The sequence below is a fragment of the Cyprinus carpio genome, chromosome B2 (assembly GCF_018340385.1).
Source record: "Cyprinus carpio isolate SPL01 chromosome B2, ASM1834038v1, whole genome shotgun sequence".
In the NCBI taxonomy this organism is placed as follows: domain Eukaryota; kingdom Metazoa; phylum Chordata; class Actinopteri; order Cypriniformes; family Cyprinidae; genus Cyprinus; species Cyprinus carpio.
The window spans coordinates 14,001,728-14,015,339 of record NC_056598.1 but is presented as its reverse complement, the minus strand read 5'-3'; the positions used below and the strand labels follow the sequence as shown (position 1 = coordinate 14,015,339).

The window sequence follows — 13,612 nt, the reverse complement described above, 5'->3', positions numbered from 1 at the left end:
ATAAATGTAAGTAGAAAAATGTCAAACAAATTCAACTGAATTTCTTTTAAATTGCAAATTTCATATAAATTTTACATATATTTAGAACATTTTGTACAAAAAAAAAAAATAGCACTTAGTTGCTTCCAAAAAATAAATAAAACTGCAAGTGTGTTTTTATAAATAAATATTTGATTACCATAAAACACTATACAGTATTTCACATAGCTCATTTTAATTAGACAAATGAAACACTTGAATAAACCTGAGTCTGAGTCTGAGTTCACTTAAAAAGTCTTGATTATATATGTATATATATATATGCATATATATATATGTGGCTCAGGACTGTCTGAGGATGATTATATTCTGTTGTCATGCCACAGATGTATATCTGTAGATCCCCATACGAGTAATAATGCATCACCTGTCCTGTCAGAAGCAGCAGAGGAGCTTTCATAGCCCATTGTGTTGTACAAGTGAATTGGCATTGTATACTAACAAGCAATGTTTAGTGTGTGTGACAGTTGCTATGGAGACGTAAGTGCACAACATCTCCACACAACTTAAACCAAAGCACTTCATACTGGTTCCATACAAAATAAGGGACACTGTACAGTTGGCTTACCGTTGTTGCAAAATAAACCTAAACAGGGTGAGTGGCGTGTTCTTAAAATATAAAAACAGTGCAATAAATATAGAGAACAGTAAAATATGAGTACAGTTTCATGTACTGTATACACACCCATTTACACTGTGTATGGGAAAATAGCTGCCAGTTTTTTATGAAAAGACTTGTTTAGCATTCTACTAAAGGTATTATACATTATACAATTATTAAAATTCCAAGAATAAAGTTATAAAGTAATGTCCACTAACATAACTTTAAGAACATTTTGTTCAAACATTTATTATTATTATTATTATTACTACCTTAATTAATGATTATCACTTCCAAATCAGCTTCAGAAACTATTGTCACACACAGTCAAGTTCAAGTAGACGGTTTAAGGTGACATTAGTAAACGAATAAAAACTATGACAAGACATTTAGAAATAAAATTACAATATATTTTATAAAAAAATTAAATGAATAAAATTTAGAATTAAAATTACAATATATTTTATAAAAAATAAAATTAATAAAATTTAGAATTAAAATTATTCATTAATCATTCATAAAATTAAAAAAAAACTCTAAAATAAAATAAAATAAAATGAGATTTTGTTTCTGGTGCCATTAGTAAATAAACTAATATAAACTATGACAATACAGTATATTTTATAAAAAAAAAATGAGACTGTTTCTGGTGCCCAGAAAAACTTTCTTAATTAAACAAATATAAACTATGATGAGACATTTAGAAATAAAATTACAATATTTTTTAAATAAAATGAGAGCTTGTTTCTGGTGCCCAGAAAAACTTGCACTATCCTATGATAAAGTATTATCATTCATGATCCTTGCAATTGTTTTTAATCTTCCACTGTATCACATTATGATAATCTTATACAAGCCTAACATAAACAAAAACTCAAAATAAAAGCATTCATCAGATTAATGGCGTATCTATGGACTGTATCATCAACAGTCTGACTTATTTGACTTATGAAAATGACTTATGTTTTCAAACCATGTTCAGCAGAGTGCGTTATGTAAGCCGTGCTCAACTGAACAACAGTTTGCATAGAGGATCCATAAGGAGGGCAGGAGGAGGCACGTCTGTCTACATATTCATGTTTCTTTTTCTAAGTGGCTGGAAACCATGGAGACAGCAGGCTGAGGTGGAGGCACTTCAGTTGTGCCAGTGACGAGCTGGTTACATAATCCACATCTCCACAGAGGAAATGGAACAAATTGCAAAATGACATCACAGGAAATATGACATCCATTTAATAATCATTTCTTATGCAGCGACACACAATACAGTCTTGTTTATTGGACTTTATTTTCTATCAAACTGCATTAAGTTTTCCTCTTATCTGAAGTGGACTTATGCACTGAAAAAAAAACCATACACCTTGATATTTTTTAACAAAGACTAGGACTTAATTATAGATTTTTAGGGAAAATGATGCAGGTGACATCATGGTTTACAAAGCAGAAAGACATTTCAGTAGACCACAGTATATAAATAATTGATGAATGAATTTTTTTTTATCTTGCAATATCTTTGCATACATCTTTTTATTATTATTATTATTATTATTTGTTTTTATTATCAAGGCATATTTATTACATTTTAGATTCAAGAGATAGGCCTATAAATGACACAGCACTATCATAAAACCCCAAGCATTCGCTCCAGCTTCAAAATGTAGACCTAAAATATTTATACAGACAGTGTCAGCACACATCTGTTCTGCATGAATGAACTGCACTGTATTCTGGTTGCTTCGGGGCAAGAACTCAGCTACCGTGATTAAACTGAACAATAGCTGGTCATATTCACACAAGCGACGCGTTTCTTTTTATATAGATCCAGGTACTCTACAATTAATCTTTTTTTATAAACATTTATTTTATTTGTAAAGTGTCATATTATATTTAAGTTAGAGATAGGCTCCACTATTTGTCCCTCCCATCGTGCTGTTGTCATCAGTGACGCAGCATAGTTAAGCGCGCGCACTTCGGAGTCATTTGGATCATTACGAAACGGCGGTTCTTTGGTTGGATAACTACTTTTTTCGAAGTATAAATTATGTTTTTCATCCTAAACAGACAAAGGAAAGCGGTAAGACATTTAACTTAGGTTATGTTTGAAAATTAAAGCAGGTTAAAGTTAGTCGAGCTCGTGATGCTGTTTGTGTTGTTGTCGTAAGTGAAGTGTTGTTTAGGAGATGCTTTAGCGCCTGTTTGCTGTTTTACCTAAATGTTTGTCATACAGCTTGAATTTCGGGTGAGGGAGAAAAATAAGATTTTATATCCAGATGACATACGGCTGTTTGTTTTGGTGAATGGTTGAGAGAAAAGCATCTCTGAAAGGGATTAATAGCACTTTAACCGCCCAGACCGTCTAAAACAATGCAATGCCCGAATGTCGTTGAAGAGGTAACTGTAACGTTAGTTAAGATAAAGATGAAAATGAAAGGAAAAAGCAACTTTAATTTTTATGTAGAACTGAAAGAAAATGAGGTTTTAGGCAGAACGGCAGCCCAAGTCACCATTAAATGATGCACTGAAAGTGAATAGTGACTGAGGCTGTTGTTCTGCCTAAAATGTAGTTTTCTTTCAGTTCCACAAAATAATGAAAGTCGGCGGGTTATGGAAACTTTTGGGTGGATAAATGACGCAGTGTTCGTTTCGTTTAAACTAACCATTTAACAATACATTTGGCTCTTTTCAGGTAACTTATTTCTAATTCATTATTCACATAAATATGAGATACCTCAATAATTAAACAGTATCTTGTCTTTATCACATGACCCGCGGACCTACCACAGAATTGTAATGTGATGTTTATATTGCAGACTGTTGTTTTTAACTTACGGTTTTGATGGGTCACATGTGTTTGTTTCGGCGGGACTGGTTTAATCTAGAAAGAGCAGTTCCTCCTCGCGCTCCGGGTGGCACGTGCTGTTTCGCGACTTCAACAAACATTAAACCCGGAAATATAAAGAAAAACACTGAGAAACGGAAATTCAGGCTTCACACAGCTTTTGAAAATCTAGAAATATCCGTTTTTTAATTGGCATTTTCCAGGCGTGGTTAAGACATGGGATTTTCTATAATCAGCATATAACTTTCTAGTCAAATACAGTTGTACAATATTTATAGACAATATAGAAATCTAAAACTACTGGAAAAGCTAAAATAATTAATTGGTGAAAAGGTGTGCGTGAACGATGACTATGGCAAAAATTAATATAATAATATATATATATATATATTTTTTTTGTATCAGTGTTCAGTTATGGTTCTGAAGAAACCTCTTATGCTTATCAAGCCTGCATATATTTAATAAAAAATATGGTAAAAAACAGAAATATTGTGAAAGTATATTGTGTAAGGTGAATTTTTCCGTGTCACGTGATCCTTCAGAAATCATTCTAATATGCTGATTTGAAGCTCAAGAAACAGTTCTTATGATTAGCTGTAGTTGAATTGTGTGATGTTTGAAGTGAATGCATTTTTCTTTCACTTCTTCAGGTCATCATGTGTAGTCAAGGTGGTAGGACTTGTATTCTTTAACCCGCTGAGTGACCTCAGACACAATCTGTCACGCCACTGGCTCTTATCCAGAAACATCTGTGTGTGGTACCCTCTGTTGAAAGTGCCTTAGAGCAAGACTGTTCTTCTGTTACCTGTTTGGTAAGTGTGTCTCCTCACCAGACCTGCATGGACTCGGTGGCCACAGAATTTTTACAGGAATGTGTGGGGATTTTCTGCAGAATTTCAGAGAGCTCTTCACATCCCCCACTCCTTACATGTTCATATTAAATATTTAGCTACTTTTGATGATGCCCTCTAAAATGTGTAGCATTCTCAGCTCCGTTTAACACATTGTATACCATATTTAAATTAATTTTAGATATCCTTGTAAAGTCATTGTAAAAAAAAAAAAAGGTACAAAATGCCATGAATTCCATGTGGGTTTTCATATCATGTTGCATTTGTGAATACAAAGCAGTCGTTCTCATTTTGCTGTGTTTGCCTCCTTGACTTTGATAGATCCAACAAAATGATTCCCAACGGATATTTAATATTTGAAGATGAGAGCTTTCTTGATTCTACTGTGGCCAAAATGAATGCTTTGCGGAAAAGCGGCCAGTTTTGTGATGTCAGACTGCAGGTAAAACCATGATACGTTTTCCAGAATTTTTGATAAATAGAAATGTTTTGTAACATTATGAATGTTTTTACTGACACTTTTGATCAAGTAAATGCATCCTTGCTGAATAAAGTATTGATTTCTCATACTTTTGAACTGTAGATAAAGGCTCTCTGTAGCACCTATCTGTATTTACAACACACTTTATTATAATGGCTCTTCTGCAGGTCTGTGGACATGAGCTGATGGCACATAAGGCTGTGCTGGCCTGCTGTAGTCCTTACCTATTTGAGATTTTTAATACTGACTCTGAGCCACAGGGTGGGGTTTCGCTGGTAAAATTTGATGACCTCCACCCCGATGCTGTGGAGATCTTGCTCAACTATGCCTACACAGCTCAGTACATATGTTTAACTTTACTCTTAACTTTTTATTTACACATACTTAACTTTACACATTGATCATTTCAAGGACATACAGGTTTCATATATTCCCATAATCTTCTATTGACAGACTGAAGGCAGATAAAGATCTGGTTAGTGATGTGTATTCTGCAGCAAGGAAGCTCAAACTGGAGAGGGTAAAACAGGTATGTACAGGCATTTACATGGTAGTTTTCTCATCTATACACTACTGTTCAGTCTCCTAATCTTTTGAATCCTGTTTGCAGATCTGTGGAGACTACCTACTATCAAAAATGGACTCCCAGAGTGCCATTTCATGCCGCAACTTTGCTAGTAGAATGGCTGATGGGCGGCTTCTGGGCAAGATTGATGCATTTATACAGGACCATCTTCAGGAGATCTCAGAACAGGATGACTTCCTTAAACTTCCTCGGCTGAAAGTATATAAATATATATTATATAAAACATACATAAAATGTATATGTATTGTATGTATGTATTTATGTGTTACTTGCATTTAATTTATTAAAATATTATATATAATTGTGTCTGTATAGCTGGAGGTTATGCTAGAGGACAACCTGAACTTGCCTGGTAATGGCAAACTGTACTCAAAAGTGATAAGCTGGGTGCAGCGCAGCCTGTGGAAGAACGGAGATCCCCTGGAGAAACTGATGGAAGAGGTCAGTATTATGGCTTTTTCTCTACCCATTCCTTTTGCTTTGCTCATGTCTCCTAAACTTCTGTTCAGTGGTTGACTTAGAGTTCCCCACCCATCCCCTGCCCCCAGGGTTTTTGCCCTTAACCTTGTAAATTTTGCAGTACGTGCTCCTCGAAATACTGAAAAACTGGTTTTCCAGGTGAGCCAAAGGTTAAGTCTCTGTTTTTCCCCCCTTTTCTTTCTGTATCTGGACTGTGTTGGCCTGAATTGTCTTTGTAACTCAATATTTTCTCCACAGCAGGGCTTTCTGGACTATTATTAATTTGATTCTAATGGCTTCTTCTCCCCGTTGATCTCCCCATGTCTCCTGTAGGTTTAGTAATACACATCGACAGCAGATTTGTCAAGCCCTGAAGAAGAATGCAAGATCCCAACCATCAGTGGTACTAAGTCAACCTACCAAAAACCATATGCTCCCATCTGTGCACACTGTTCCTGAGAGCCTTGCAACTTTTTTCCAATCCCACTGTGCTGCGATCATTTGTTTAGATAGCTCTTTGACCTGAAGCGAAGTTACTTCTAATAGGAATGATCTCTCCCTTCCAGCAATTTCCACAATCATAGTGACCGTAACATGTGAAAGGTCATGGCTCCCTCAAGGTCCAGGCAGCAGACAGTTGTCATGGACCTCCCTCATAGCAGCTGACTCCACTGCTTCAAGGAACAAGGCAGAACATTGCTTTGTTCTTGTTATGGAAACACCCACATGGATCTTGTTGGTGTTTTGTTGTTGCAGGTGCAAACGCTTTACTACTCAGCAGATCACAAATTGCATGATGGGAGCCTGCTTGAGCGGCAGGCAGAGGTCTGCAGCTCTGAGGATGACCACATCCAGTTTGTGCAGGTACATGACTGGTTTTCAGTCTTCCCCTTACAGTGCACTGCATTCTTTGCTGTAGAATAGTATGGCTCCCATTTTAATATGTTTAGAGTGGTTTGCGCTAAAAGGGAGTTCTTAACTGTCTGTGCACTGTGAAAGACCCCTTAAATGGTGGTATTGGCACTGGATGGATGGGTTTAGTCTTTGGCCCCAAGCCTGTATGCATGCAGTAGAGTTAGGGGATGAAGTTTGGGCAGGTTTAGAGCTGCCTGGTTTGGTTTTGCAGAAGAAGCCTCCTCGAGAAAGAGACGAGATAAGCTCAGGTGCCTCTGGTAGCCTCTCTCCCTCCAACAGCCAGTTCAACAAGCACGAATGGAAGTATATTGCTTCAGAGAAGACCACCAGTAAGTCTATAGTACTTCATCTGACCAGCTTTTATCTCTTTCTGGAACTTTTTTTTTTTTTTTTTTTTTTTTAAAATGCAATCATTATTATTATTATTATTATTATTATTATTTTAATTAGTGTTTAAAAAGTTTTTATTTTTGTGGAAGCCAAGTTTTTTGTTTTGTTTCGTTTTTTCCTCCAGGGTTCTTTGATTAATAACATTGCATTTATCAAGTTTTTAGTAACATTTTATGTCTTTAGTCCACCAAATTAGTATTAGAATGATTTCTGAAGGATACTTTCACACTGATGACTGGAGTAATGACTGCTGCCATCATAGGGATAAGTTACTTTAAAATATACTGGAAAAAAAAAACATCAAAAATCTTTTTCCAAACATTTGACACATAGTGTTATAGTTTAATGTTATAGTCTTTGTGAGTTTTTTTTTCATATTTTTTTTTTTTTTTTTTTTTTTTTTTTTTTTTTTTTTATGTGTATGTTGTTTTTTTTCTTTTGGGTAGCATAAAGCAAGGTCCCTGTATTAGTGTGTTTATTATATTAACTGGATGTCAAGGGGCTAAGCCTCTCTGTCTGGTCTTTTCTAGACAACGCATACCTGTGTCTGGCTGTTCTGAGAGGTGTGCTGTGTGTGATCTCCCTCCACGGCCGCACCAGTCCTCATACTTCCCCATCTGCTACGCCATGTGTGCTGAAGAGCCCGAGCTTTGAGGCACAGACAAAAGATCTGCAGGAGAAACTGTTGAAGCCCATGCATTATGCTCGCTCAGGCCTGGGAACCGCTGAATTGGACGGCAAGCTCATTGCTGCAGGTATGCTTGCCCAGAGAGTGATAAAGTAGTCCTTAAAAGAAAATTTAAAGGTCTTAGTTGGGTTATATGGATAAAAATACAACAACTTACATTTAGCTTCCAGTTAAAGTATATTACTATTTTGCTGATTATTATTTTTTTTTTTTTTTTTTATATACCTATTACCAGAGCACACGGATGCCATGTGTGCCTTGTAATGCCATTCATGCAAATTTTGCAAAACAAACATTCAGAGTGTTTATAGAAGTGGAGCTGGAGAAAAACAAATAAAACGAAAGCACAAAATATGTAGTATGACATAAGATGGGAAAGAGAATTCATAGAAATGGGAGCTGGGTGTGCAGATCTGATATACAAATTGTTCCTGTCCAGGTGGCTATAACAGAGAAGAGTGCTTGAGGACTGTGGAGTGTTATGACCCAAAGAAGGACTGCTGGACTTTCATTGCTCCCATGCGCACTCCACGGGCTCGCTTCCAGATGGCTGTGCTAATGGTAAAGGCACGGTTTCCAATCCTGGAGCAGCTTTGGTGCATCTGCCATTAAAGCTAAATGAATGTTTTTTTTTCTCAGGATGAGCTGTATGTGATGGGTGGCTCCAATGGTCACTCCGATGAGCTGAACTGTGGAGAGATGTATAACCCCAAGGCTGATGAGTGGATTCAAGTTCCTGAGCTCCGCACCAACCGTTGCAATGCAGGTAGGCATCACTTCCTGCTAGGTCATGTATTGAATATTTGCAATCTGTTTAAATGAGCGTTTACTGTTCGGTCCTGAAGGCTGAAAATAAAAAAACAACCTATATCGCCAGTCGTAGTAGGGACAGTAAAGGAGTGAATAATCTTTCTTCTTTCTTCTCAGGTGTGTGCTCATTGCAAAACAAGCTTTTTGTAGTGGGTGGATCTGATCCTTGTGGCCAAAAGGGCTTAAAGAATTGTGACTCCTTTGACCCAGTGACAAAAATGTGGACCAGTTGCGCACCCCTTAACATCAGTATGTCAATTCAATTTTATGTTCTGAAATGACTTTGATATTTGTAAGACTCTAATATGTGATTCACCATGTACATTCTCTCATCTGTGTTTAGGGAGGCACCAGGCGGCAGTGTGCGAGTTAAATGGATTTGTGTACGTGATAGGTGGCGCTGAGTCCTGGAACTGCTTAAACTCGGTAGAGCGCTACAACCCAGCAAACAACACATGGACCCTGGTGGGCCCCATGAACGTGGCCCGTCGTGGAGCTGGTGTGGTTGTGTATGAAGGTAACTGGAGACTTGTGTTTAAAAGGAATAGTTCACAAAAAAAAAAAAACCAACAACAACTCGTCCCCAGGCCATCCAAGATGATGAACTTATTCCTTTATTGGAACAGATTTGATGAACTTTAAGTTTAAAGTTAACAAACTTAAAGTTTACATGACTTGCTCGCCAGGGGATTTTCGATTCCCAACCCTAGTTCTGACGGCACCCATTCACTGCAGAGGATCCATTGGTGAGCAAATCATGTAATATAAATTTTTTCCAAATCTGTTCTAATGAACAGACTTCTAAGATGTAGAACAGAATCTACATCTTGGATGGCCTGAGTATGATTTTCAGCAATTTTTCGACTGTTTATTCCAGCAGGGTTATAAAGTCTCACTGGTAAGGAAGATGACTGAAGCTGGTCAGATTTAGGGCTTGGCCTCCATTAAGTAATTTTTATCTGCTTCCAGGGAAGCTGTTTGTGGTCGGAGGATTTGACGGCTCTCACGCTCTGCGCTGTGTGGAGGTCTATGACCCAGCCAAGAATGAGTGGAGGATGCTGGGAAGCATGACATCAGCACGGAGCAATGCAGGGCTGGCTGTGCTGAGCGGTGTGCTCTGTGCAGTCGGGGGCTTTGATGGCAATGAGTTTCTCAACACCATGGAGGCGTATGACCCAGAGAACAATGAGTGGAGCCCGTTTATAGAGGCATTAACTAAGAACTGAAGGGTGTCGGGATCTCTCCTTTCCTCAAACTGACTAACATTGTAATTTGATTGTGTTTTACTGATGTTCATCTGTTTAGGTGCTGAGGAGAGAAACTCTGATAGATGCTCATATGAAGTTGCCCAAAGCAACATAAAGCCTTTGCATATTGCATAATTACTATGTAAATAGTTTTTCTTTCTCTCTCTCCTTTTTTCTTTTTTTTGTTTTGCTATCAAAGCCAGTACCCGGAGTGATATTTGAAACTGGTATGGTTCATGTCATGAGAACAGATTTATTAGATTGTTATAATGTGAACTGTGGCAGAGGTTCATGGTCCAGTGCTTATTCATCACGAATGATTTGACATTGATTTAAGGCCTTTCTTATTGAAGATGAGATCTATGTATGTATAGCTGCAAAGTCTTAGACCACAGAATACTTAGTTAAAGCTCATCTGAAATGAAGTTGTAATGCTTTAGTGGGGTTGTATCTTTTGCCTTTTTATAGCATTTTTATACAACTTATGTAAGTGTCTAATATGTAAAGTTGACAAGCATATGTTCCATTTATTGAATTTGTGCCACAGGCCCGTTTTTACATCGATGCTTATCTGTATATGCTTTATGCTAAAAAGCCAATGATGAAAATGCCAGTTTTAACCAATTAATGTTTCATCTCATTCATCTCTGTATTTAAAACTGTTAGACCTGATTTCTTTATGATTTTGTCTTTCAATACAAAAAAAAAATTAATAAACCATTTCAAATTGGAGTGATTTGAGTGTCAACTTTAATCCATCAATCTAAACATTTAGCTTTTTTTTTTTTTTAATCTGTTTTTGTTCTTTTAAAAAAATTATGCTCAAGTTAGTTAGCTTTTTTTGTTAATTATTCTAAAGAGTAAAGCATGCCTGTTGGATAAAATGTCTCTTAATAAAGTTATAAAAAAAAAACTGCAGTAATTATGACTGGAAAGGTCATGCGAATGTATGGTTCAGATGTGTGGGAACAGTGTGAGACTGGGTATCATGATGTCAAAATCATCTCCATGCAGATTACATGCTGCATTAAGAGGATGTACATGAGTAGTGGAGAGCACTATGGCAGTGAAATTCATATAAAATGGTTTCTTGGCAGTTGGCCTACAGGTCACAATGTGCCCCATTCATGAAAGAGCAGGGCAGTGTTAGCCCCTGATATCTGTGCTTCCGTTAGGACAGGCCACTCTTAAGTAAATGTGTCAGTCAGTGTCACTGTGAAATGAGCGGCTTTGAGAACTCAACACTTTTTTTGAATGGGTAAAAGAAGGGTCATTTAACCCAGTTCAAAATCTTCCACAGATAGATCCAGCGTGACAAGAATGTTGACCTTTAATCAGATCAAAAAAAAAAACAGATACTTATCAGATAGTTGTTATTTCTCTACTAAGCTGGAAATATTATGTTTCTGAAATTATTGCAAAGGAGGCCATTTGAATTAGGGTTAATTTATCATTTGAGATACCATTAGAGTTTTATTAATATTATTAAATTGTACTGTGTTTTTTTTTTCTACATACATATATAAAGACATACATATATTTTGGTCATATTTTATTTTAGTTCATGTTTATTTTAAAGGGACAATTGAAAAAGAGCATTCTGTCATAATTTACTCACCCTCAAATTGTTCCAAATGTGTTTTCTTTTTTCTTTCTGCTGAACACAAATGTTGGCAATCAAATAGTTGACAGGAGCCATTAACATCCATTGCATGGAAAAATACTACTATAGAAGTCAATGCCTATCAACAACTGTTTGGGAGAAGAAAGAAACTCATGCAGGTTTGGAACGGTTTTAACTATAATAACCTTGATATGAACAGATATATAGTTTTTGCATTGTTATTTAATTAAAAGAAAAGACAAAAACAAACATATACCCTATTGCTTTGGTCCTTTAAGGATTTTTACATTTGAATTACTTGATAGAACTCTGCTCTGTAAATATGTGTAGAGAGCTACAGGATGTCATGACTCACATGGAAACCACACAGTGTTACCACAGCACAGGAACTGCATGCTAGTCTATTCAAAGTAAAAAGCAATACTAAAATCACCAGTATTCTAAATGTTCAGAACAAAATGAGGTTCACAGTTGTGTGCAATGTTAAAAGCAAATATAACAGCACACTAAACCCTTTTACACAGAGGATTATGTAAGAGCCATGTCATTTTTCATAGTTGTGGTGTCTTACATAAGGCAGGCAGTGCCTGTGAGCACAGGTTTTAAAGACTCTTATGCAGCATAGCCTCAAATGCCTTGCTTTTACTGACACTGCTATTTAGAGACTTGTCTATTCTTTCACTCACTTTATTGCCAGAATATATGTGCTGGCAGCTGGTTCTCAAAACAGGTGTGTGATAAAACAGGAAATGATACGTTTGTAGTTCATAGCCCACAAAGTCACACTCTAGAAGATGTGAGGTTAATTGTTCACCTCTCCTCTCTTCAGCAGCCTTTGTAGACTGTCCTTGAAAGCCAATGTGCCTCCTAAGTCTAAATTACACTTCATATTTCTGTAGATATATTAAGAACGAATGTGCTTACAGGAAAACAACTTAATTTTGCAATCATTGTTGGTTCCCAGAACATTCTGGGAACTTTGTTTTATGATTGTAAAAATAAAACCTAACTGATTAGAACATTCCTAGAATGTTATTATTTAGTTCCCCAAAACATTTATAAAATATATCAGTACTTTAATATTGGCATGGTTATGGCTAAAAAAATAATAATAAAAACCAAACACAAACCAAATACTAGCATTAGGAGAACCACCCACAAGCAGTGCTTTTTGAGGACAGAAGTATGTTGTTAACAATAATTATATTTGCTAGGAATTAGAGAAAACTAGACAAACTAGCTGTATCACCAGCAGCCCTCATTTACAAAAGCATTACAGTACTTTTCCAGAGTTCTGCTAAAATGTGAGTGAATGATTAGTTGAATAATGCAGTAATGAATCATCCAGTAAATGAGTAAACATTAAGAAGTTTGCACGCTCGCACTGCCAGCGGTAACGGAAGCTGGGCACAGTGACGGAGGAGGAGGTGAAGCAGGCAGAAAATATCCCCAAGCTGGATTACTTGTTTATACATTTGACATAGAACGAGTACTGTGTAAATATGCACTATGGACATCTTTGTGCATTGTGCTGCATCTAGCTATTTTTTCAGCATCTTGCTCCATGAGCACCAGATTAAAACTTCAACTGTTTAAGATGCAGGGTCTGAAGAACTTCTTTTAGCTCAACAAAGCATCTTAAGGTCCGTTTACACCAATAACAGTAAATGTAAGTATAAAGTTTAAGTAATTGTTCAACTGTCAACACCAAGAGCTATAACTATACTGATAACTATACTCATTCTAATTCTGAGAATAGGAACATCCAGTAAAACAATATCATCACAAAGGAACTATATTGCAAACACTTTCTTTGCTTCCAGCCAATGAGTGATAAGCCGGTCAAATATCATGCATTTAAAACGACAGACGACATGCTGCATGTGCTGATGATAAATAGATCATTATCATCCGTTCTAATAGACTTGTTGTGAATACACCTTAATACTAAAAGAATACAGCAAAGTCCATGCCACAACTATAACAGCCAAACACAAGCAGCAGACGACATAACTGTCTTGAGCTTGCCAAATACATTAACATTGTCATATCCATCACCATGCTAAAATCTTCAGAGTTGTT

The 13,612-nt window shown here is 36.5% G+C and overlaps 1 protein-coding gene across 1 annotated transcript; it reads left to right on the top strand.

The window, feature by feature from the left end:
* Positions 1-2,559: 2,559 nt before the first annotated feature.
* On the top strand, positions 2,560-10,512 carry LOC109082279 (influenza virus NS1A-binding protein homolog B). Its single transcript, XM_042718186.1, has 15 exons — positions 2,560-2,714; positions 4,130-4,291; positions 4,652-4,772; positions 4,979-5,151; positions 5,265-5,340; positions 5,422-5,595; positions 5,713-5,838; positions 6,613-6,720; positions 6,983-7,100; positions 7,692-7,916; positions 8,289-8,410; positions 8,489-8,615; positions 8,777-8,908; positions 9,003-9,176; positions 9,629-10,512. The coding sequence occupies exons 3-15, from the start codon at positions 4,662-4,664 to the stop codon at positions 9,883-9,885; spliced, it is 1,923 nt and encodes a 640-aa protein (XP_042574120.1). The 5' UTR covers positions 2,560-2,714; positions 4,130-4,291; positions 4,652-4,661; the 3' UTR covers positions 9,886-10,512.
* The last annotated feature ends 3,100 nt before the right edge of the window (positions 10,513-13,612 follow it).